Source organism: Temnothorax nylanderi, unplaced genomic scaffold (assembly GCF_030848795.1).
Source record: "Temnothorax nylanderi isolate EJ_2023f unplaced genomic scaffold, tnyl_v1.0 TNYL_tig0042_pilon, whole genome shotgun sequence".
In the NCBI taxonomy this organism is placed as follows: Eukaryota; Metazoa; Arthropoda; class Insecta; order Hymenoptera; family Formicidae; genus Temnothorax; species Temnothorax nylanderi.
In genome coordinates this window covers 396,074-422,489 of record NW_027249104.1, presented here as the reverse complement: position 1 = coordinate 422,489, position 26,416 = coordinate 396,074, and the positions used below count along the sequence as shown (strand labels likewise).

The 26,416-nt window shown below is 36.4% G+C and overlaps 1 protein-coding gene across 9 annotated transcripts in view; it reads right to left on the bottom strand.

The window, feature by feature from the left end:
- The window catches only part of LOC139771639 (lachesin), a 172,255-nt gene that overhangs the window by 55,376 nt on the left and 90,463 nt on the right, over positions 1 to 26,416 (bottom strand). For 4 of the 9 annotated variants that reach the window (XM_071704563.1, XM_071704565.1, XM_071704568.1 and 1 more), the window contains exon 1: positions 19,019 to 19,176. The exons of 4 other annotated variants lie outside the window; for them this stretch is intronic. In XM_071704563.1, the coding sequence (XP_071560664.1) occupies positions 19,019 to 19,097 (79 nt within the window). In that variant the 5' untranslated portion in view covers positions 19,098 to 19,176. Of the gene's footprint in view, positions 1 to 19,018; positions 19,178 to 26,416 lie in introns of those variants that run through there. One more of the 9 variants, XM_071704571.1, reaches the window with a different exon arrangement.

Below are 26,416 nucleotides of genomic sequence, written 5' to 3'. Positions count from 1 at the left end.
GTTTGATTTCGCAGTCTTCGTTTCAAACGCGCTTAATTCTACTGAACATTTTTAATTAGTTATATTACCTTGGTTAAAAAACAACATTAAATAACAGGAGACGATTATACAATATATACATTAATTGCATCAAATTTTTGCGTACAAATTTGATGTTATAATTAGGATAATTTGTATGTTTAAACAAGATGACATATAATTTCATCAAATACCAATGCCTTCTACTGATTTTAATCATCTAATTTTTCTTCAATAAAAATAGTAAATGCTTTAAATTTATAAGTAAATAAGTATATCCCATGGAATTACGATCTACAAAGACTAGTTCTAAAGAGATTACTGTTTAAAGATCTAGATTTTACAGATTGCGAAACAGCAGGTCGTTGCTATCAGCGAATAAAAATCACTCGAGGAGAAAACGTCGCGGTCTTTACGCGTAGTAGTTCAACCTAAGTCCCACTCAGTTTAACTAAGACTTCGGAGTATACTAGCTTGGTTTTACGAGATCTACGCGGCACCACCGGTTTCGTTGATTAAAACTCTTCACTTCTCTCAAATCGCCGGAACTCGTATGAAACGAAACGAAGATAGAGAAAAAGAGAGAGAGAGAGAGAGAGAGAGAGAGAGAGAGAGAGAGAGAGAGAGAGAGAGAGAGAGAGAGAGAGAGAGAGAGAGAGAGAGAGAGAGAGAGAGAGAGAGAGAGAGAGAGAGAGAGAGAGAGAGAGAGAGAGAGAGAGAGAGAGAGAGAGAGAGAGAGAAAGGGGAAAAAGGAAAAAGACCCGCGCGCGGTGACTGTCGAGGGAATGAAAGAAGGTGCGAGAGCCTCCTTATTCCGAAAATTGAAAAAAGGTAGGAATGGCCATAGCGGCAACGATGAGAGGGGAAGAGAGAGGGTGACAAATGTAAAAAGAGAGAAAGATAGAAAAAATGTAATGAAGGAGTAAAGAAAAGAAAGGGAACGGAAGGGCCTGGTTAGAGAACGGAAACTGCACGCAGAGCGCGTTTCGCGAGAATGTACTTATGCATTGGAATTCCCTTCTCGAAAGCGCGACGACGGCGCTGCCGCGCTGGTAATAGGGACTTCGCCACTAGCATCTAGACGAAGTTGCGATTTTCCTTGCGGTGAGGAAAGAGGAAACATAAACTGCGGACGAAGACGAGCGTTGCGAAAGCGGGCGCGCGCGTATGCGGGGGACGAGAGGCAAAAAGAAAGCGACGCGGCCGAGAGACGAGAGATATAGTTCGATAAGTATGAGCGAGTGTGTCGTACGGGCCGAAACGAAGTTTGCCAGACTCGAGGTTGCCAAACGCGACTTCGGAGAGCGAGCGGTAGAACGAGGCAGGAAGAACAAATATGTACCCGAGCCTGGTTCCGACGGATAAAGGATTTTCCTTGAACATGACGTAAGACTTTCCTAGGATAACACTCTTCTTATTTTCTTATTCCTTTTTACTCATAACCCAGTCATTTTTATCTGTAGCATTTACGTACAAAAATCGTGGTAACGATATATAATCAACGTAAGATTTGTCACGAACCTCGGCGGCGAAAATACGTGCTTCGGTATCTCTCACTGACGTTTCGTACTAGATCATTGTGTTAGAAACAGTTGATTTCGGGACATGCTACGCTTCTCACGCGCGCGACTGTCCTACGATTGCTGTATACGAGAGTAGCCCTAAGGCACGGAATAAACTCGCTCCAAGATACTTGCGAGTGTTTGGCGCTACGTGTGCAACTCGCCGTAGCGAAGTTTGCATCGAGACTGCCAGCCGCAGGTCGTAAGGACAAATCTGTTTTCGAGTTTCGTTGGGTTACCGGCGAACAAGGAATTTCCTTGATCACCAATACGAATTTCGAATTAAGGTGACCTGCGATACACGTAGGCGCGTATTATAAGCAGATTATATATTTAACTGTATCGCCAACATCTGTATACGTGTCTATATACATATATGTACATAAATATCACATACACGCACACACATATTATATAATATACGTATATTTCTCATGGGCAGAGTTAGTAATGCTACAAATCAATGGTGTCTAAAGTTTAACGTAGCCCAAAGCATGTTATACGCGGCAGCGTGTAATTAACCCCTTAACCCGTAAGTCGACAACGACCTTATAACATCCTGAATGTAAATTCGGTGATGTCAAGCCATTTATCCCAGTATCGCCAGAACAGATTTACTACCAGGAGCGGCAGTATCAGACAAATCAGGCGTTTCTTGCACCAATCGCGTGTTCATGGTCCAGTTTGCGATAGAGCGATCGGAGTACAGATAAGTACAAATATCGATTCATCGTAAGGCGTAAGTAGCGAGCAATTTCCACCAATTGGCAATATTCCGCGCCGTTGGCGGCCGATCGGAGCCTTACAGTAATTTCGGACGATTCGCTGGAATCTTCGACAATACGTTCCATCACTGAAATGCGTCATTTCGGAAATATACTCATTAATCGGATCGTATCGGCAAACTTTGAAGCATTTCCGGTTTTATCGACTAATCCGATTATCATTCTAATCGCAAGTGCAAGTCATCGACAGATTTATCCTGGCGTCACGCGCCAGGAGAGATAATTGGTGACGTTCGTGGCGTTCCAGTGAGAATCGGTAAGTACGATCGATCGTTAAAACGCGATAGAAAGTTCGCTCCATGAAGTGTAAATTTTTAATCAAGTGGAAAAAGCGGGGACCCTCATGCTGCCAGTCCCGCTTTCATTCCCCGCATGAAAACGCAGAGTTACGGGGAAAGTTGGATCGCCGTTAGTTGGATGGAAAACTTGTGAGTTTTAACTTCTATTCCACCTTTCAGTTCAAAATTATGTACAGAATTGTCCACAGAAATATTTATCCAATTTTTTAAATAAATTAAGCAATATTAAATTTAAAGTAATTGACAGCTTTCTAATTTTTCGGAATTAATTAAATAATCTCGTAATAAATTTTAGTGAATGATATAGGTATAGATAAGAGTGTTTTAATCTTTAGATAATTTCAAGTAAATATTAATTTAATAAAACTTTTTGTTTAACCTGTATTTATAACTATGTAAGTTTCAAATAAAAATCGTAATAGTTTTCTAGAATATTATTTAACGTAATGAAATGGATTATATTCGCTATAATTTAACGAGCATTCAATATATTAAATTTTCAAGATCGTAAACGCAGATTATCTTTTTTAAGAATTAAGTAATATAATATATATATGCGGAAAATTGCATAAGACTCCTACTTACGTTACTAGGCAAATTCAGCAAAGTTTCAATCTCTCCACAACTTCGCTCTACCCAGATAGAGTTCCCGCGATTCTGCTAGGAATAACACGGTAAACGTATTCCTTAAACCGGAAGTTTATCAGGGAATCCCGGCTGTGGTCAAGCGGATTCCGCTACCCTTCATACAGACGCACATACACACACACACACACACACACACACACACACACACACACACACACACCTATCTACCCTCTATTCTCCCGCACTTCAGGGGCGCAAAATATTCGAGCAATTTGGTGACACTGCCAAGCGTCCGTTGGGGTCCTTTTTACCCGTGGTGTTAGCCGGCTTAGTTTTATCGTGGACGCATTATCCTTCCTTCCCTTTCATCTCTTTTCCGTTCCTTCCTTCGCGCATGTTTCTTCTCTCTCTTCACCGTCTCTCTCAATACCACTGCGTCTTCCTCTGTCTTTCTCTCTCTCTCTCACCCCATGTTACCAACTACATTTCGGCTCTTACCTATTCTGGATTAATGCCAGTGGTCTTGCCATCCCCGAATCTCCTCTTCGCCGCTTCGAACGAATATCACCTTCCAACTCCTCCCATCTCTTTTCGTTCTTGTCTATCGTGTATATTCCAGCTCTATCTTTCTCTTTTCTCTGTTTTCTGGCATACAACGCTTCACCGGAGCAGTATAGATGTAAAGCTGGCAGTCGTAAACGAAGAATTACGAAGTCGAGCGTCGCTGCCGGCGGAGGGCATACTCGTGTATACTCGCTGTCGCGCTCAGTTTACCCTTCTCAGTCGAATCTTGGAGTTCAGATCTTGTCGCCTTTACATCACTCGCAGCGGGTGTTAGAGGATGACGAGACTTACACATCGCAGTGGAAAATGTCAGCTTCCTTATGATCGATCGTTCAGAGAATATGTTGTAATTTTCTTAACTTTTCATTTATGATTATTCAAATATGATTAGATTTATTTATATACAATATGTGCAAATGTGCTTCTAATTGTTCTAGTAAAAGATTAAATTGCAGATAAAATTGTGAAATTGTGATAATATCATATACTACAGCAAAATAATTTGTGTAATATATTTTTCACATTGCATAAATTAATAATACAATGTTTGTATTTATGCTATTTTAATTCAATCTAAAATAATTTGTTTAGTTGTTATGTTCATTGGATCATGTGTTAAAATTCATTATCTCTATCAAGGCAAAAAACATTATATTATCTATTTGTGTCACAAAATTATATCAATAGTAGAAAAAAGTGTTAGTTCTTTTATTAACAAAGTACGCGCTAAATCTTTGAATGTATTAGATCATCCCAAAGAAACGTATTCAAATTGTACTTAAATTGTTTTAGACTAAAAATTGCAGAGATATATCGACTACTGTGGAAACAATAACACGTTTATTTATAAACTTTTCCAGCCATTTGCACTACTCAAGCGATTATGGATTTTTTCAAAGAAAAAATAATGACTTGAATTACTGACATCAAGCAAAAAATCTTCATCAAACTTGCAGTTCAAGACTGGAACGTCAATGTAACGCAAATTTGATGGAAACATAGCTATTTCGCAAAGCAGTGTTAAAAAATGGATGGACATTTTTTAATGTTACACTCTATTTTTGACGCTCCACTGCAAATTTGAAAATTGTTTGCTCTATGTCGAATTAGTAATTTTTTCTTCAAAATCCATAACCACTTGAATAGTGCAAATGACTGACATGGCAACGGATCATATATTGCCTCGTTGACAATGTATATGTGTGAAAAAGAAAGAGTTAAATACATAGATAGATAAATAGATAGACAAATAGATAGTTAAATAGAAAGACAGAAAAGAGAAAGAGAGAGAGAGAGAGAGAGAGAGAGAGAGAGAGAGAGAGAGAGAGAGAGAGAGAGAGAGAGAGAGAGAGAGAGAGAGAGAGAGAGAGAGAGAGAGAGAGGAGGAGTGAAGGAAAGAGAGAGGAAAAGTGAGAGAGCACGTTAGTTAGTATAACCTAAATATTATACATTAAACAGTCATCTTATATCCACCGCAATCTATTTCAATTACGAACGCTAAAACAAACAGTTTCACGACACCCCGGGGAATCTGGTCTCGAATTTCGTGCTCCTCGGAACGATCGTCTTATCTTGACGTATCGTCGGTGCGCGTCGCCGTAGTTACGTCGAAGATGATTTAAGGAGATAGATTTGCGCGCCGTCCCGGGTCTCACCGGTTTGCTATAGATCCGGCGTGGAGACACCTTAATTGGTTTAGGTTTTCCTGATATCGGATTTTACAAGACGACCCGACAAGGAATGAGGTATTCCGTACGCTTAATATCATAAAGATAACTATCATGCCAGAGAAATACCACGATACCATGTAATTTATCGAAAAAATAGAATTGCTATTCTTTTTTGTCAAAAGGGTCAGTCCTATATATACATATCCTATACATACGTGCATACATACATGGTCGAGCAACGAAAATTTCCGAGTGTAAATTGCGACAGTGAAATTTATTCTAAAGCCATGTATACATGATTTCGCGGGAAAATCCTAAGGGGATGGTACGTTTTTACCGCAAAAGTTTTTTTACTACCCCGTGTACGTGTATGAGCATGCCGACAAGCGTTTTATTCCCCTGATTTGCTGCACTTTTCACGCACGTGACAAAGTAGGCCGACAGCAGCATTGTAATCGATACGCTGCGATGAGTTCCAACTGGGATGCAACGAAAATATATGATCATTTTATTAATGCTGCTTGTATTACTATATAGAAAAATTTCACCATAGAAAAAAATTTGCCAACATCCTAATTTTACTTATATAATGAAGTAAAACGTATATATTTTTATATACGCACACATTTTTACGCGGTAATTTTGGCAACAAATCGTTTTCAACGTGCACTCTTTTAAATTACTTTAACAAATAAACCTTTTAATCCAATATCCTGTTAAAATAAAAACTTTTTTAAAAGTTTCGTTATTTATTTGTAGTTTTGAAAGTTAATTTACCTATATTTATTTAAAAAATTTTGGTTAAAAAATATTTACAAAGTTTAGTCTAAATATTGTAGAATCCGTATAAATATTTTAAAAATTAATTCTTGTTTTGTATTTGTAAATCAAAAGTTTATGATTTTTGTTTAAAAAGTTTATAATTACTTTATCTTTCTATACTCCTTCTTGGACTTTTTAGAAATAATTCTCTATATTAAAAAATAGTTCTTGACGTGTAAACTGACAACGCTCATATCATGTAATTTGACACTTTCCTAACAAGATATAATACTTTTTACTACTTGTTGGATTCTGCTTCACTTAAATTTAAAGGTTAATAGGGCCGACAATATACTCTTATAAAATAATTTCACATTTTATCTGAACATTTATAACTTATATCTTTTCTATTCAATTACATTTCTGTCTCAATTTTTTTCATATATGATAATAAGCTAAAAAGATTACCGCTACGTCATATACATATCATGTAGCTTAAAGATTTTTATTAACATCTTCTCTTTCAGATCAGGTTTTTAAGCCTCTTTAACCTTTCGTAGGTGTAATTTCAGACCTGAGCTGCTCGTAAAAATTCATAATTCCCAACTAGCTGTACGCTATTAAATTTACGCTATTAACCCATACAAAAGTTCTCAGCTAGTTGATATGGCATATAATTTCAAGAAATTGTCGATGAAATTAATTCGATAAATATTACATTGCCAAACATTACGATAATAATGCCAGCGACATTACCGCGAAAGTTACACATGTCGTTATTACACACACACGCCTACAATCGTACCTTCTAATTACCGCGCCATTGTCGAATGGCGCCAAGTCATTGCAAACTACTTTTGCTTCCCATGCTTTTAACCACGCCGTAAATCCACGCTCGTGAAATATTCCAATTATAATTGGCTCTAACTTTTTTCATATGGGCTAGGGACTTACCAGCCGCGGACGAGAAAATTATTCTCCATGGACCCTGCGGGTTATGCAACTCGGCCAACCAAGAGACCATACCGCGTGCGCGCTGGCCCACGTACGGTCATTACATAAGAACACGTGGAATTGGAAAATTCGCTGCTAGCACTGTCTCTCGTTGAACCTCGTACTCGGGGTTACGCGATTTGCCATGCGATTTCAAATATTCCTTTAGAAACGGCGAGGCATTACTTTATACTCGGATAAGTCCTTTCAAAAGCATCGCTTCAAAGGATGTGTTAAAAGCCTTGGAAGTAATAATAGGATTTCGCTTTGTTCGCGAACGTGCCAGTCCGGTTACGCCTAGCTGCAATAAGTATTACAATAATTGACGTGACTCGGCGTACGGTGAATAAAGGGAGAGAAACCATACTTGCATTCATCGACCATACTGACGTTCATCACGGCACATAAAGCTACGCCCATTCTATGATGTACGGCTAATGGACGTAATTACTGTGTTGGCAGTAATCGTTATTCGTGCAAATCATTATTATTAATGTGTGTACTAACTTCATTGTGTGCATACATACGTACGTTGTATACGCGGCGCGATACGTTTCCATAAATTTCATCTTAACAATCAATGTTCCTATACCTAGTTCGCAAATATTGGCTAAACCTATACAATGTACATCTAAAGATGTTTAAATAGTATTAAATTTGTAAAAAGTAAAAGACTTTTTTTTAGTCAATGCGGTCAAATTCTACATATTTCAGAATTGTAATTAAAAATTTATTTAATGCACATGCACTTCTATCTCATTAAAAACTCACTTCTACGTAGACGGACCATTTCCGTTAGCGCATATATGATCGTGTAAAAATTTTATGCCGCAGAAATATCTACGCCTGTTACTAACAACGTATTACAGCAAGGAAAGCACTATTATCAACCTTCATACGCGGAATATTACGTTGTACGTGATGTCGGCACACTACAATGGGAACTCGGGTGCATGTATATTGCGTGTATATGTACGCGTGCGTATGCAACTCACGTTCTGCGCCTTTGTCATGAATTTTCATGCCAAATTTCATGCATATACATTCATAAATACAAATCTCATATTTTTTAAGTAAAATGTTGGGTAGCTTTATATGACTGTGCTGAAGGATTTATTATCCGTAGAGCCGAGGATCTCCGAGAACATTACTAACCGCGTTATCTTTGTTGACGTATTTAAAATGTTCAACATTTAGATACATTATCATAATGCATTTTAAAGGTACCCACTGTATATTGCGCTTTAATAAAATATTACTTATGTAATTATGTGATATAATACAATTAAACATGTACAAATGTACAAAAATTAATAGTCAAATTTATATTTTATTTTACTTAACCTGATTTATTTGTCTTTCAGAAGATGTCATTCAGATAATTGATCATAATCTAAACTCTTGTATCAGATGATAATAATAGTCTGGTCGGTAATAATAAATTTTTCATTTTTTGCTTTATTGATTTTCGTTAATGTAAGAAATAAAACCTTTTCTCCACCATCATTTTATAAAACACTATAAAATACGCATTCTCAAACTCATGCAGATTGTGCATCCATCAATTTTATACTATACGATGCGACATGTCAGTCACGTAGCGAAGATTCTAGATACTTTTTCCATTTTACATGAAGCACCGACTTTTCACGAGAGGGAAGTAGAATCTCCAAGAAATGCCGATAATTTTACGATATATGATATACTATCTCAAATTTTCAGATCTTCCGTTTTATCTACAATAAAATTCTGTAATATTTAATTTTGTGAGCAATCTAAAACTTTAACAAAAACGCCCTACAAAAATGTCATGTTTGCTTCATATAATATTTTATCTTTTATATATTATAAATAACGCCCAAATTTAAATTTCGTTACAGTGAAGATTATTTGAAATTAAATAAAAAGTTTTATTTACTTGCGTCCTCGAAGCTTTTTATTTGAAATTCTTAAAATATTAATGTTTGGGTATTTTGATGTAAAAAAAACTTGCTGACATTTATCAATAAATTATTTTAAAAATATTAAACGAAGGATATATACCTATGACAGCATACATTATTGAGATCATATAATACCTATATACATTTACGTCATATTTGATTAAAGCTTGGTCTGCCGATGGCTATTTTACGATTGAATCTTTCATCATAAATGTAACAGGAAAAATGCATTCGACTGTCACTAATTTCATTATATTATATAAAGAACTAAAAAGAGAGAAAACGAGAGAGAAATAAGGGAGGGGGAGACAAAGAGAGAATACGATATTTGAGAAAAAAATTTTATCTACTATTTGGAACGTCGCAACGTGATTGAAGAGTTTCAGATCTTCAAATATAAAATATCGATGAAATAGAATAGAGATTAACAAAAGCATGCCTATTAATGCGCGATAATATTCCGCAGCAATAACGCTGTGCATGCAGAATATACACTCAATGCTTAATATTGGAAATATGAATATTTATAGAAAGTCCTTTAATTTCTATAAGGATAGGCAGTAAAAAATGCAGAATCTCTTTCATCAAAGCTATTTATATAGAGACGGTATAATAAATTGATTCTTATATTTAAATTTCTTTATGAAAGCCATAAACCTAAAGATTGCAATGTAGGGAAAAAAATAATTTATGTACATAATAAATATAAATATAAAAATTTATATATTAAATATAAATATGTTAATATACAATTAAATTTTAAAAACGTATTATCAAAAAATCAATGTAAACATTTGTAATTGTAAATGCAAGAAACAATCACACTACACTTTAGAGAGAAGAATAATATTTCAAGTTTTTCACTCAGTTCATTCGTACAATTTGTAAAATATACATTTTCCTGCCTTGCAGAGTTGACTGGTGTAGTTGCTGATAATTAAACATTTCTCTTCTCTACTTAAAGAAATAACAAAAAAGCCAGCTACGAGCTACAATGTATGCATTTCGTCTATAATGTGAACCGTTTCCGTGAACATTGCTTGGAACGGTTCATGTCCGGAAGTAATTTAAGCCTGGGAACGGGTTAAATTTTCTTCCAGTTCGACGGGAAAGGTCAGTCGGGCGCGATATAATGAAATATCGATTACGCGGTCTGCGGCATTACCGAAATCGTTTTCCTGGCACTCGCTCACGTTGGCCCAAATTATTCCGCTTACTGCATCTAGATATTTTTATATGTAGTGTTCTTGTTATACGTACTCATGCAATTCTTTTTTAGATATTGCTTCTTTAGCGAGAACTTGTGTTTCATGCGTGATATTCATATATGTCCGATTCAATTTAATTATAAAACATATTTTAATAATTAAATAATAAAACGCAATCTTTGATAAAATTGCAATCAGTCTTCCTTGGCGACAATTAAATTGAAGAAAATAAAATATCATAATAAAAAAAAGAGAATTTGAAATACTTTGTACAATATTAAGAGACAGAGAGAGAGAGAGAGAGAGAGAGAGAGAGAGAGAGAGAGAGAGAGAGAGAGAGAGAGAGAGAGAGAGAGAGAGAGAGAGAGAGAGAGAGAGAGAGAGAAAGAGAGGAACGCCATGTTTTTATCGACATTTTTCCACGTACATTTGTTAAGTATTTATAATTTAAATTTAGTATAAATTTGGAAAATAAAAAAATTTTATAAGATTTTCGATTTGATTTTTAGTATCCCGATATAATTTGCCAAGGAAAATTTATCCCGATTTGATCGTAGAATAAGAGAGAAGAGAGAGACGCGGGTGATCCATTACATTTTGTACGAACAGGCCACTCCTTCCAGTTTTATTTTTTTACGTGGTACGAAATGTGTATTTCCGCGACGACCGAGAACAACGAGCGCGCATCTCCCGGCGGAATTCGCGCGTAATAGTGCCTGCGCGCACGCTCACTTGTTCATACAGATAAATTTCCATGGTGGCGAGGGGCATACGAGCGGCACGGCTTCGTTTTGCGGGGCGTAATTGCCGCTACCGAAATCGATGAATATTTCAGCGCGTACAGTGGCGCGCGGGTACGAATGGAGTCGCGTACTTGCGCCTGCACACCTCACAACGTATCCGCCGCGCCGCACACGTACTCGCCCTTACCCACCATCCTCTCGCTTTCACTCACCCACCCTCTTATTCTCGCCCTCGTATCACAGTATCCGCCTCCCCTTGCCGCTCCCCAATGCTGGCAACGGCCGGCGAATATGTTTATTCATGCGGTTATTTATTAGTTCGGGCAATTAGCATTAATTAGCGCAATCTGGTACTCCGTTCTACCTCGCAGCGGCACGTCCGCAAGCCGCGAGCAGCGCGACATTGTGTGGCCGTAATGTTTTGGCGGTACACAACGAGGCTGGCAACGGGCTGCAAGTTACCGGCTACGATTGGGTTTGCAAACTCTGATGGCTTTCTTCCTGGATCTATTATGAGCAAGGAAAGATAATCTCAAACGTCTTCTATGTTAATGCCTCCTCTCTCTCTCTCTCTGAAAAAATTAATATCTAATCTTCTTATCGAGAATATAAACAAAATTATTCCGGAATTTAATTTCTATAATTTTGCAAAATCCTAAATTTTTTTAGATTTGTTTGTGATAGAATTTTTTGGTAATGTTTAGTAAAACTTATTAAATTCAATTTATTGTACTTTCGCAGTAAAATATACGAAAGGCAATAAAATAAATAAAATAGACTTTGTATATTATTAGAAACTGTTTTATAAAGCTATTTTTTGTTAACGAATTTTATTTTAGTTATTTTATTGGAGCTTCAATATGATATTGTTCATTATATATACGTACAAGAAAAAGTAGAGATAAACAAGTATAGATACAGCAAGTTATTATAAATAATATCAATATTGTTTCTTCCTATTCTTCGCGCTTTAGTTTTTTCTAGTTCGTTATTAATGTAAAACCAAGTTTTTGCTTTCGATTATTATAGTCATCATATCGACCAATACAAACTCTAAGTGCAAATAGATCGTGCGCAATAAATTTAATTGGTTGACACGACATCACGAATATAGTATTCCGACGAGGAGAGGAAAGCAGTTAAGTGAATGTTTCAGAGATAATAGCCTACTCTCTGGCGTAGAGATCACTTCGTTTTATGACCGAGTGCGATCAATTTGTCGCTTCATTCTGATACCTTTTTCATTGGTCAAACTCATATATAGTTACGAAGCAAGTTGCGACTGGAATCTCCTCGTTTCTAAGTGTCATGTTAGGTATAATTCAAAGAAAACAAAATAAAAAGTTAGATGACTAAAGATGAAAAACGCGATGTGGTATCAATGTTAAACTGCCATTAGGCTACAAAAGAATTTGTTCCTTAAATATCTACCTACTAATCTTATTAATTTCTACTTAAAAAAATTTTAACAAAATGTATAAGGAAAAATGTTTGTAAACCAAAAATAATCTATCTGATATCCAAAAGACATTAGATTGAATTTCTACTTAAACAGATTTTAATTCCATAATTTAATTAAAGAATTTCAAAAAACTGATATGTAAAATCGATTTACATGACATTATATTAAATCAATTAATGTGCGAGGAATTGAAAATCTATAACAAATGTGACGATTCGAGAAATTCTATATTCGTTAATTTTATTACAGAAAAGGTAAGTGGGTCAGTAGAGGTAGAAAATTTGAAAACCTGATTATTCGAAGATATTATAATATGATACTCTGATTTTCTGAATTGCGTCCGTCCGTGTTATTCACGCGATAATAGAACAGAAAGGATTGGCAAGATACTAGACAGGCCAGAGCATTAGCATAAATCCGATAGAGATTCTCGGTATTATGAGGATCCAAATTCCTGGCCGTTAAGCCTGTCCTCTTTCCCCGCGTAACTATCCCTGTGCTATCGTGAATACGGCGCGGCGCGGCGCCCTGGTTCGTGCAGCATGCAGCGTTCACGAAAAGACAATGGACTCCGATGGCGAGAGATGGAGGAGTAAGAGAGTTCATTAGTCGCTGCCGCGTCTCTTTGCATTAAGTATTGATAACGGAGAACTCTCGAAATAGCGAGCGCGAAAGGACCGCGACGGGACGCGGAAGTGGGGCATGGTCTTTGTCCGTAACTACTTCTTCGCCGGATTCTACGATCTATAACGTGGGAAAGTTAGGTGAGAGGTATCGTCCTGGCGATGTCACGATGACTACTTGCCCGCGGAATTCGTCTTTGCTATCGGGCGGAGTACAAGTAGAGACACATTGCAGATACATTGGTGGCAAAGGTACCACATCAAAGCCCACCCCAAGCCGACTTCGCGCACAAATCCCCAATTATCGTCGAGTGTGCCTGTAAAGTCGTTTCCTTGAGTCGCTGTCGTTGTCGCGCTCTAATCGGTTGTCAAGTAGCGGTTTCTACGTGTAATACGTTCAGTTAACGACCTACCCTCCAGATCAATGAGCACACAGCAAAGTTAAGTTCACGGTGACCTAATAATTTTGATATAATAAGTGAGAATCCTCGAAAAATGCTTACGCAAATAGTTATTCAAGCCTTTTTGAAGACTTTCAGTTTTGAAGAATACATTATTCAACAATTTTATTTTCCAAATAAAGAACAGCACACGCAACTAAAATAATAGGAAATAGATACGTACCTATTTTTTCACGTATGTGAATAATGACATTAATGACATAATAGAACAAAGATCGCTAATCGAAAATTTGGAGATATTGAACGAGAATAACATCGCGCAGAAATAATTTTCATACAAATACGCAATCATTATTATAAAACAATATTTTATTTATGGAAATAGGATAATGTACTGTGTTCGAAAGACGCGGTGACCTATATTATACCAAATAAGCATGATTAATTGACCATGATTCAGCTTAACTCTTCTGTTTCTCCGGGCATAAAGTAAGGGTAATTTCTGATAAATGATGCTTTGTTCAACGTCCAATTAGTAAATGTAGCATGTAATAACGGTAGCACAAAAATAAATTTCAAATTACAAAGTTGTGCAAACTTCATGAGTTTAAGGACACTATACTATACACCCTCAAAGTAAGAGTTATATTTTTTCTAATCTGTTAATTTTAGTAAGCGTAACAAAGTGTAACGTAATAATCCTTCGAACGTTACATCGTTAGAAGCATATTGAAAACATGCATTTTATCACGTATGTCGTGCTCTCCAAAGCTTGTTGGAAACCACGGTAATGCTCACTGATGCAACTTTTCCCTCGAGTATTTGCCCTTTGCACCGCGCTTAATGCACAAATATATATCGTTTTCTACTGTTCTTTTATCTCGTTTAAAAATGGCAGTCCGAAGAGGTTCAGGCGCATGTATAGGTACGTAACCGGAAAGGTAATCGTTCGAACGTATCCTCCCAGTTCGGTCGGAGGTACACAGGGACGTTCCAAGTTTTATTATCCCTGTTTTTGTCAACCCCCGGAGGGGGTTCTTTCTCTTAGCAGTGATATTTCACTATGGCTGAGAGAAAGAGAGAAAGAGGGAAAGAGAGACGCTCGCCTCTTAAGCGTTTGAACCCATTCGAGCGAGCTAGGTCGAGAAATAAGGAGGAGGCAAAAGGGGATAGTTACCCGCACTGCAGAATTGCCATTTTCCGGCCTCTCCCTCGCTATTTTACTCCCCTAATCCCAACGCCATAAATTAGCCGGGACGGAAGTTCGATACGTTAGTCGCATTTGTCCACGGTATATCCGAAATAAAGAGGACCTCGTGAAATCAGGAGTGCGCGCGAGACGGCGCGGCGCGGCGGAGGGAATTGTTCCCTTCGTGCAACACTAGGCTCCTATCTCACGGTTAACGAAGGCCGGCCGTACGTCTGTCTCGACTACTTAAGATATCGATACCTCTACACCTCTCTAATGAACAAAAATAGTGACAAATATTTACACCGATCTGTTCTCGCGTTATGTTACAATTCGTTCTATAAACTAAAATGCAACTGGTTGCTCGTTTACTTCATATCGATATTTTGTGCACATGTCCAGATGTCATATTTCTTCCCTAAACATTCTGAAGCGCGTGGATCGATATGTTATACAAACAGTAAATATTTAGTTACCTTAGAGAATGTTCAATATTGCCAAATTTCTAATTAGATTTAGTTTAGGGATATTAATCATTATTAATTAGATATCATTGTTTGTTTGCTACGTTATTTTCGATTTGCAAAATCTAAATGTCGTGCATAAACACAGCGACACAAATACCTTTATTATGCACGCATGTACCATAATGACTCCTAACTTGTATGATAATTGCTTTTTAATTATTATTAAAGCAAACAATTGTAAATATATTCTTATTATTACTAATTAATATATTATTCGCTATTACGAGATTAACATATTTATTAATTATTAAAAACCAAGAAGAATCTTAATGTTAATAATACTTGTATCTACATTTACAATTTATTAATGTACGATTTATATTAATAAAACAGTTATTTTCATTGTTTCTATACTGCAATCATTTTTTTATTAATCCTATTTAAAATTTATATGCCGTGTAATACGAAAAATCAGGATACATATATAAAATATATATCAAATTACATTCGCGTATCAAAATACACGGCGTATAAAATTATAAATGAAATTCTATTCTGAAATCTAACGTAAATTGTAAATTGTTTAAAGTAGACTTGGAACTTAGAAAAGCTAATTTTACTAATTTAACTAATGTTATTCTGCTCTTGCACATAGTATCGTCATCTTATCGCATCTTATAGCAATTCGTTGAATCAATATCTCGGTAGAACTCTCACCTAATTTTCATCCTTGAATGGCGCCTTGTAGCGTTGTATATTAATGACCGCTCCGCACCATACAACATGCATACAATGGCATGCAACGAACAATGGTGCGCATCGATTCGAATGAGTCAATCATGGCCAATCTAATTTGGGTATGCGTAAGATCGAAGCACATAAAATGTGATTCATGGTCTGTGCAACGTTATTGACGGTAATTTCAACAATATCGGTGATAATTTTAATAAGGTGTCTCGAGATGACATTTCTAATATTTAAAGATTACAGCTTGCCTGAATATAATCATTTCTTTATGTGCTACATAGATTTTATAAAAAAAACTATTTTAGCATTACTTTCTCTTTGTCAGAACGAATTAGATAAATAATTTTTCTCTAATATTTAAAAATTATAAGAGATATATCTCTTCCAAAATAACTAGAGTCTAAAATTACTATTTTCTTAAGATTTAACATTGACTAAAAAATAATATTCCATTGTTCATTTGAAAAGGAAACTATTACATTGAGTTTTTGAAACTTAATGTAACAGTTTTCTTTTCAAATTGGAATTAGAGAGGAAAAGAGAAAAAGAGATTTCTAAATTAAATTTTTTTATATATATACATATTGAAATATATTTATATAAATACATTTTAATTAATTTCACTTAATTAATTTAAACTTAAAATAAATGTCAATTAATTCATTCACATTTTAATTAATATATTTTGAATCCTTTATTATTATTGTAAAATGCAATATTATGAAAATATTTGTAAATTATTAAAAGTTCTGATACATCGCAAATCGATTGCTTATCAGAAATATTTCGATAATTTAATTGATTCTTTATATGTAATAACAATGATTAATGATTAACGATACAATGATTATTAATCTTCTATTATTTGTTAAGTTCTCGAGGTCGTGTCAACGATATTCAGGATTATGTAAAAAAAAGTAATTTTTAATTCACAAACCGTCAGATATATAGCATAAATTTTACAATCTACATTACAACGTTGCCTGATAATTTTGTTTATTCAACATATATATGGAAATGTTGCGTCGCGGTGAAATATACGTATAGAGAAATGTGAAACACAGTGATCCTCTAACTGAAGTGTAAATAGGAACGCCGTAAAACTAATCCGGGGATTTGTCTCGGATAGCGCTTTGTTATCCTTAAATTAAATGAGTGTCGTGCCGTTGCCAAGGCTTTTTTGGCAGTCAATGTGGGAAGGCTTTCGGTAGGTGGAACGAGCTCGCCGAGAAAAGGAAGCGAAGTGAGCGAAGAGAAAAAGGACGATGAGGAAGGTAGAAAAGCTTCACTCGCACTCGTCGTCTCGTCCGTTCGTTATTGTCGGCGGATAAGGATCGTGCCAGGGATTGAGAAAAAAATTCCCTGGTGGGGGGGGGGGGGGAAAGGTTTCTCGCCTTTTTTCATGAAAACTCTGAGGTTTTATAGATGGGGATAAATAATGTATCAGGATATTGGGGGATAATCGCGCGCGGCAAGAAGAATCGAGGGCTCGGGCCAATCGGTGGGTAAGGTATCCACCACACCCCGATGTATACATCAACTACAATCTTGAGTTTCGTTGAAAAACGCGATCGTAGATAAATCAAGAGAAGTTTTTGCGTGTTCTTTGTGCTAGCGCTGACTTTACCTGGAGAATTTTATCTTGATTCCGAAAGCTGGAGTAAAAGTAGACTATGTAGAAACATGAAAGAGAAATTAAATTTCTCATGATAACGTTATCACAGACGTACGCGATGCTTTTTGTCTGTATAAACCGACACACTGCTTGATAATTGTGTAATCTGCGTTGATAAGAAATTTAGCTTGATAGGCAATCTAATTCGTGGCAACTCGCAAATTTAACTTAAAATATGTAAAATATAGCACCTGCAGTACTTAATTAAAAGAAAAGGATTCATCGAACACAACGTTAGTCTTCATCAGATTAAAAAAAAAATATTATTTAACATCAGAATGTTTGTAAGTCATTGATAAATTTAATTTGAATACACCTTTAATTTTTAACAGTTGGAAAACTTATAAGACACGCGCTGTTAAGTCGCTTCTTCTTGGCAGAAGCAGATTGTATAAATAAAATGAAAGTGTCGTGTACCTATCATGTACAGTTTATCGTGCATGACGCGTCGTTACTTTGCTCGCATCGCGGCGTGTTATGGCATGTCATTAAATTAATGCTGAAATCCTGTAGCACGCAAACTGCCAAAAGTTACCGGCCAACTCAAATCCCGGAATTATACAATCTCGACATCTGCACAAAACGATGTGCCAATCTGTTTTCCAACCAATATTTGATGATATTAAAAGAGTAATATTAGGATATCCGTATGTGCGTTCAATAAAATATTTCGTTATGCTCTTAAAAATGTTATTCTCCTACAAACCGTTTATCTCATAATCATAGTATATAAACTCGTAACATCATACACAAACGAGTCAACACAATTATAGATGTAAGCGTATTTAAAAAAGGAAAAAATGTTTTCTTTTCATTTCTGAAGTAAATTTTTAAATTTAAAGCTAAATGTTCGAAATATAATTATATAATATTCAATATGCACCGAGAATATGTTCCTGACTAAAGCAAGTATCTTATACAAGAAACGTTTACAGAACGAACCAAGTTCTAATGATAACTCACCCACCGCTTTTATTTGTTTCTTACATCTTTTGCACACGTTCGCGTTTATAACTTTAGGATAAACTTATGCCACCTACGTATAGAGAAATACATAATAAGAGCACTAGGAGTTGTAAATACGAAAAGACGTATATTACAGCAAACATCGCAATATACTATGTGGCAATTTTACGATGTAATTAACATTAACTTCGCGGAGTGGCCGAAACAAACTTTGCGGAATTGATTCACAACGCTGTATAAACCTGAATAAGTCACGTAGAGCCCTATCCACGCACAGAACGTGCTCCTTTCAAACTTAAGCAGACAGCGATTATTCTCAATGTTAGCATACGACGAACTTCATCATCACTGACCTTCCACGAGGGATGGACGAGCGAGGAGCACCTGCGCGACGACGTAAATCGCTGACACAATAATGCGGATCAGCGACATCCATCTAGAACTTGGCGTGACGCCGCGACGGGAAAAGACGATTCGCGCCGGAATCTCGGTGCGGACTGACACACGAGGGGTTTACCCGGCTCGGTGGCGGCTGGAGTAAAAGAGAGGGTAAGAAAGAGCGGTAGGGAGAGATAGGGAGAGATGGAGAGATGGAGAGAGAGCGAGAGAGCGCGCGCGCGAGAGAGAGAGAGAGAGAGAGAGAGAGAGAGAGAGAGAGAGAGAGAGAGAGAGAGAGAGAGAGAGAGAGAGAGAGAGAGAGAGAGAGAGAGAGAGAGAGAGAGAGAGAGAGAGAGAGAGAGAGAGAGAGAGAGAGAGAGAGAGAGAGAGAGAGAGAGAGAGAGAGAGAGAGAGAGAGAGACAGAGAGAGACGAGAGGGAGAGCGTGATCCTTTCTGGTCTGCCGTGAGCTTTAGGGTTGGTGGTTCGCATGCGCCCGTCGGGGTTCACGTGCCCTCCGCCATCACAAACCGTAAGACCCGCCTTCCTCGTACTGGAGACACGTTCTTAGGATAGCGAGAAACACACGTAGACACCAACGTCAGTTGCATGGTATCCGACCACCGGAGTCCCCTTAGGATAGATAAATGATCGAACGTCCCGCGTTAAACAAGTAGACGCCGGATTATGTTTCTGTTTATACAATCAGCGCCTGCTTTCTCAGAATGCCAAAATTTATTACAAATGTATAACACGACTGCACTTTCGACTTCTTATCGATCCGACGTAGTGCTTAATGAGTATATATAGATATTATCATGTTATCGCATGGAAGTTATCTTAGCAAGAGCAGAAGTTGTCTTGTATTTAAACATCACAATGTATCGTCGTTTATATAATCGCGTTAAGTCGATTTTAGAAATAATTTTATTTTTGAGCTTATATTTGTGTTTAACTAAAAATAATATTGTATACATATATGATACATATTGTATACACATATATAAATATTCATGTAGCTAAAATTTTTTAGGAGTGGAGTGTTGCAATATACATTATGCACACACATAATTATATAAATTGTTTCATATTATTTAAATTTTGTTTAAGATTTTTATTTAAATAATTAAATTTGAATTTCATGATTATTACATATACAAATATGAATATGTATATACATGTAATAATTATGCAACTAGAGTTTGATTATTTAAATATATAAATATATCTTAAACACAATTTTAAAAAATATAAAGCATAATTTATATTAAATATATATATTACGGTATCAAAAATTTTCAAGTACATCTGATACAAAATCATGTTTATGCTTTCGTTATTGTAAGTAGTAAAACTTGTCATATGGTCAGCCATGAATTTCACGTCCATAAGAAAGTTTTTCTCCACTGAACTTGTTGTACAGAGTGAAATTACATGTTCAATCGAAACGTTGCTTTTCAATCTGTGGCGAGTGAAAATAGCTTGAAATCGATCGTCAGTCCGACGGTGAAAAAGATTATCCACTTTTCCGTGTCAGATGATAAGATTTCGTGACCTGTGATTCACCGCATCAAGGCAACCTACACGTGCGGGGACTACTTTAACAGACTGTCGATCAATCAGTAGATATCCTCGTTTATCAATTCCTTTAGACGAAGGCTCGACCCCTAACGAGGTCGGAAAGCTCTACGTAAAGCTTCTATTTCGCTTGCACATGCTGTTTCAAGCTTAACGAAGTTGGACGCATCGTTGTTCGATCGTAACGAACGCGGTTTACGTTTTTCAGCGCCGTGATCGCGTCTCGCGTCACGAGAACTGTCAAATCGAAAATTACGAAACAACGAGCGATATGCGCAAACGTTGAAATTGGTTCCAAGTCACGAACCGAGAAATCGTTAGCGCGATATACTACAACTAGAATGGAAGTCGCCATCAAAAAGGTTGTAAGAGGAGTTTAAGCGTTTCACGTCTTTCGGTGGCATGCGAACGAGTAGTGCAAGTCATAAACCCAACCCACAGCTCTCGGGCCAGTATTCGTAACAGGCATTACAGTACCTGTATCGCGCTATCCCCAAGGATGACTCTAAGTGCAAGTGTACCGAAACTTTCGTGGGTGCCCTCGTAAACCGGTAAGAGATGGCTTCAAGGTGACGGCAGGAAGCGAAACGTGTTTCTAACTCCCCTCCACTCCCTGTCTCTTTTCGTCGCGCTTCCCTTTCCGTTCTCTGTTCCCCTTTCTTCTTTCTGCAACATTCTCTACCTTTCACCCGCGGGTAAGGTAAAGCCGACAACATTTCTACTACACTTGCCTCGTCGCACATATTCTGGTACCGTTGTAGGTGCTTCTGTAGGTCTTTTAAGCGAAGTTTCGCACAATGGAGGCGCGAGTCTCTAAAAAGGAAACTATAGGTATTGTCCAAATTATATGTTCTAATTAAAGCTCCTCATTGTAAAGATTTTATCTAGTTATTTTATTAAAACGTCAGACAAAGCGATAAATAATTTCACTTCAACGTCAAACATTCATCGTGCACCATTTTCGGCTAATCAAAAATATTTGTTTACAATCGCGCCTCCATCACACATATTATTAATATGGAAATACGTGTATAGACTAATAGATTGACGATGTGGTTTGAATTGGAAAAAGAACACGATAACAAACAGAATACATATGTTTAATTATTTAAATAAGTAAATATTGAAAACAGGAATATATGTGAAAACGTAATGCGCGCAACTGATTATGATCCGGTTCTGTTTAGAATCATTTATATGTCGCTAAGCGTTTGCAACATTTAGTATTGTTGAATGATGTCAATGTAATAATGCAAATAACGCAACGTAAATAACAGAAAAATAACAGGAATTTAATTTTACAAGATGTTTATTAAAATAATACGGGAAACCTGAAACACCTGAAATATACGATATTGTATCTTAATGTAATAACTCCAAAATTAGATTAATTCATTACTGTCATATCACGTATCGATTGTTCGGTACTTAGAGATTATTGTTCGTGTCTAAAAGATTGATATTACTAAAGCACAAAAATAAAAGTAATAGCATTGTCACAACTCACAACCACCGTCATATCGTTCATTTATATCAATCACTATCTTTCAGACAATTACTAAATACTTATTAAAGACACGAGGAAAAGAAACAGTAATACTAAGGCATGTATTAAGTATATTATTAAATAATGTATGTAATCTAATTACTACTTTTCATATAAAATGAAGTAAAGCATGTATATTTAAATATTTTTAATTGTATGTAATTCCGTGAATTAAACGTCTCTTTTAGCAATTAAAAAAAATAATAAGAAAAATTGTAGGTAAATATAAATGAACGATATAAACAAGTAAATTTGATAACCAGAGAGATTTATCTATTAAATTCAGTGCACATGTGAACATCAATGTGATGTACTGGAATATACCCAGACTATATCTGTATTCGCAAATTGTTTTTAAATAAGGTTTATCCCGGCAATGTTTGTAGAATTGCGCCTAGTTTTAAAGCCGCGGAAGCCGGCTATAATCTACCATGTACAACTTTTAGCTTGCGGGCTGTCCGACGGAAAAGAAAAACGCTACAATCGTTTTGTTTTTAGATTCGCGTCCGCGATAAAATCAAATTACGCGGAGATCGGGCAAGACGTCGCGGAGGTCGTCCTAGACGTCGAAGCCGCTCCGGAAAATGCCCATTCCCAGTGAAGGACTGGATGCTCATTTCCTGCCGTCGGCGGGCCGCAAACGCGAAACGAGTAATTCGATTTTCTGCGAAAGCGCTAAGAGGCGTCCAAAAGCTTCGACTGCGCCTCACTCCGTGGTACGGTTGCTGGGTCGAGAAAAGAATCGCACTGCCTCTTTATTCGCCTTGCCTCTAAGTACCAAGCTTTTATGCGCTCTAACGCGAGCGTACGCTCCGAATGCAGCACGAAGAAACACGAGAGCAAACGGGTAAACTTGAAAACTCTCTTAACAATGAACTCATTCTTTAATCTCGTATATGTACGCACTGGAATTCGCGAACTTAATTTTCTACTTCTTTCGCGTCTATATCATGCGTATCAAATTGTCAAACATTATAACCGCGTATGTATTTAATTCACAATCAGAATAGAATCATCATTCTAGACATATGCTTCAAATTATTTTGTGCTACATTTCCTCTATCTAGATTTTATTTTTTAAACGTTATTTTTTTTATTCGCTCTCAATCAATCATTTTACGGTATTTAATCGTTAAATGTCAAGCTGTCGAACCAACAGAATCTACCCAAATTTACTCGGCCGAATCATATGATTGGCAACCAATTAGAACGGTGAATAAATAACAACAATACTTGCGTGATATCTAGCTTCCATGTTTTACAGATTGGGCTTTTTTACACGCATAGATTTATCCTTTATAAAAGAGATAAAAAACGTAAAATGTACTACAAGATAAAAAATTTATAAGATTTGTTTATAATAAACCTAATTCTATTATTTGCAAATAACGTCGCTTTAAAAAAAAAACTATATATTTGCCAAATAATATATGTTACAATAAAATTATAGCTAATTTTTATGATATCTACTAATCAAAATTTTCAGAAATTTTTTAAAATTTTTATCTAAAGATTGAAAATGGAGGTAAAAAAATAAATAGGTAACCCCTGCCTTTTTACTGATAAATATTTAACTAATAAATTTCGCCTTTTTCAGTAGAATTTTTATTATAGAGATCACTTAAATAATAGGGTAAACTCGGGTAAGATGGCCATACAGGAAAGATGGCCAACCTATGTTCTTTCAATCTAGATCGCCATGAAACATCAAATGAACATGGGTTGGTCATCTTTCCTGTATGGCCATCTTACTCGAGTTTACCCTAATTACATCGATTTATTCTACTAAAAAAAAGTAGAAAAAATTATTTATTACTTATTTTTTTATCTCTACTTTCAACTCACTCACTTTCCATTTTATATCTTTCTTTTTCAGATATCCCACCCCATCACCGACTAGATTTTCGGAAAGAGCAACTCCCTAAATACCAATTGCGGTTTAAAAACTTTGATTAGGACCCGAGTTACAAGGATTTAAAACAGAAAAGCTCGTAGGGACCTCCTAGGTCTTAATGGGTTAATCTAATATCCACATGCAAGAGCATATAAAGTTTTCTTCAGCGTTTAAACCATGTCCGATTTAAACCATATGTTCTAATCCTTAATCTTTTTACACTTGCATATGTGTAGAATTTGCAAATTCAGGAAGATTTTCCCTGCACGTTTTCTCGTCTGTGTCGGAAATGATACTACGTTCACGAAAGAACCGCGGCATTCAATGCGGTAATCATGTTACCCCGTTTTGCGATCTAACGTGCAAGAGCGCAATGCGAAGAAGCAAACGAACACAAAGTTAGGAGAAAACTTAGGAACTTCGTTAATAACTATATAGACTGTTGTTTAGCCCTTCACGCATGCTCATCCACCCGCGAGCCCCGATCCAGGCACCAGGCGATCTTACTATATAGACCTTAACGGCCGTCACGGGCGCGTTACAACAGAGCGATAATATTATGCCGGTAATATAATGCGCACCGTGGAAGGGACCTCTGTTATATCCTGACAATATCAACGCGCGGCGCGTCCTATTGCACGCGGCGCAATAGTTCCGAATGCATCGTAAAATCTGCCTCGTAAGAAGTTATCGATTCTGAATCGTAGAGACGACGGCGAAAAGATTCTTCGCAAAATGGCGAAATCGAAAGCAGTATAAGAGATAGACGATTTGCACAGCTGCGTGCGTGTGTTGTGTGTATCTCACTCATAAGAACATGGAAAACCGCGCGTCCAATTTGCGTGCTGTTACCGCAACATGTATCTGCTATCATTTTCATATGAGAAAAACAAACTCATTTTCGCAACATCTCTTTCCACGTCTCGCAGAATAATAAATGTACATTCCTTATAGTTTAATGTTAAAATAATTAATGGAATAGTAATTCCAAATAAAAGTACCTAATTATCTACAAAAATAATTCAATGTAATAAAAAATAATTGCGTTTCTAATAATTGATATTTACATTTAAAAAATTATTTTTTTAGTAATAGATTATTGTTATTATACAAATGCATGTAACATTCCAAAAATGATTAATGTTATTAATCACTTTATGTTCACAACGCAAGTTTACGAATGCGTAATATTTGTTGTACCAATATTCCAATGAGTTAATTATCTAGTTAATATGTAAATTAGTAAATTGTTTACGTCTCCCTCGCGTATATAAATAATTATTTATATATAAATAATAAACAGAAATAAATATAAAATACGATTGCATGACTGTAATAATAATATTTGTACATGCGCATAAGAGAAAATAACATCACACATTTGTATACCAAAAAATAAATTTTTTATCTTTCAAATTGAAAACTAATTTGCTTACACTTAAATTTCATTTAATCGTTAATGTAATTGACATAGTTAACAGGTAATTTGATATAACTCGAAGGAACATTGTAACGTCGATTAAATCTATTTAACTATGTCACAATGTTCTGGGGTGGATCACACACATGAAAGCATTACATTTGTCAAACTCATGCAAAGTCAATTTGCATGCAGGAATAAAATCGATTATACGCGTATATTGCGGCACATCAGTTTAAATACATGGTTAAACTAATAAACATGCTTATACAGCATTCTTTCGGTTATGGATACCCGTATTGTTTAATTGGGAAAATCCGCGGCGAATATATGCGAATTTCAATGACACCCACTTAACCAGATTTGTATGCGGTTGCATAATAATTTATTCCCGCTCAAGCGCGATACCCTCTGTATTTATTTATACGTCCGCTGTAATATTCACGTATCTAATAATTAGACTCTGGGCTGACTGGAAGAGCCACGTCAATCGGACGAACGTGACAGTCCCGCATTGAGCCCTTCAATTAATTCTCACCGGGTGGGAACGGTACCTGAATCCTACAACGTGTGCGTGCACCTTTGATAAACGAGTCGCATAAGGACGACTAATTAGGCAAGCACAGCGTGAGGCTGCTTGCGTGTACGTTTGGACCAGCTATGTGTAAGCGTGTACGTTCATAAGCGAGCATGCCCGTGCACGAAGCCGTGTTGTACGTTCGGTTGTTTTAGGGGTCGAAGGGGCTACGAGACGGAAAGCATTGGGACGTCATTGTCTAACCACAATCCGAACCACCGTACCATTATTCAGGCACAAGGCTTTGACGTTTGTCCGAGATAAATTGGCTCGCGCTATAAGCATTGAATAAACAGCAAGCACCTCCTCTAATAATACAGATGTTCCTGTAGTTAGAAAAGACGAAGCATCGCCGACAT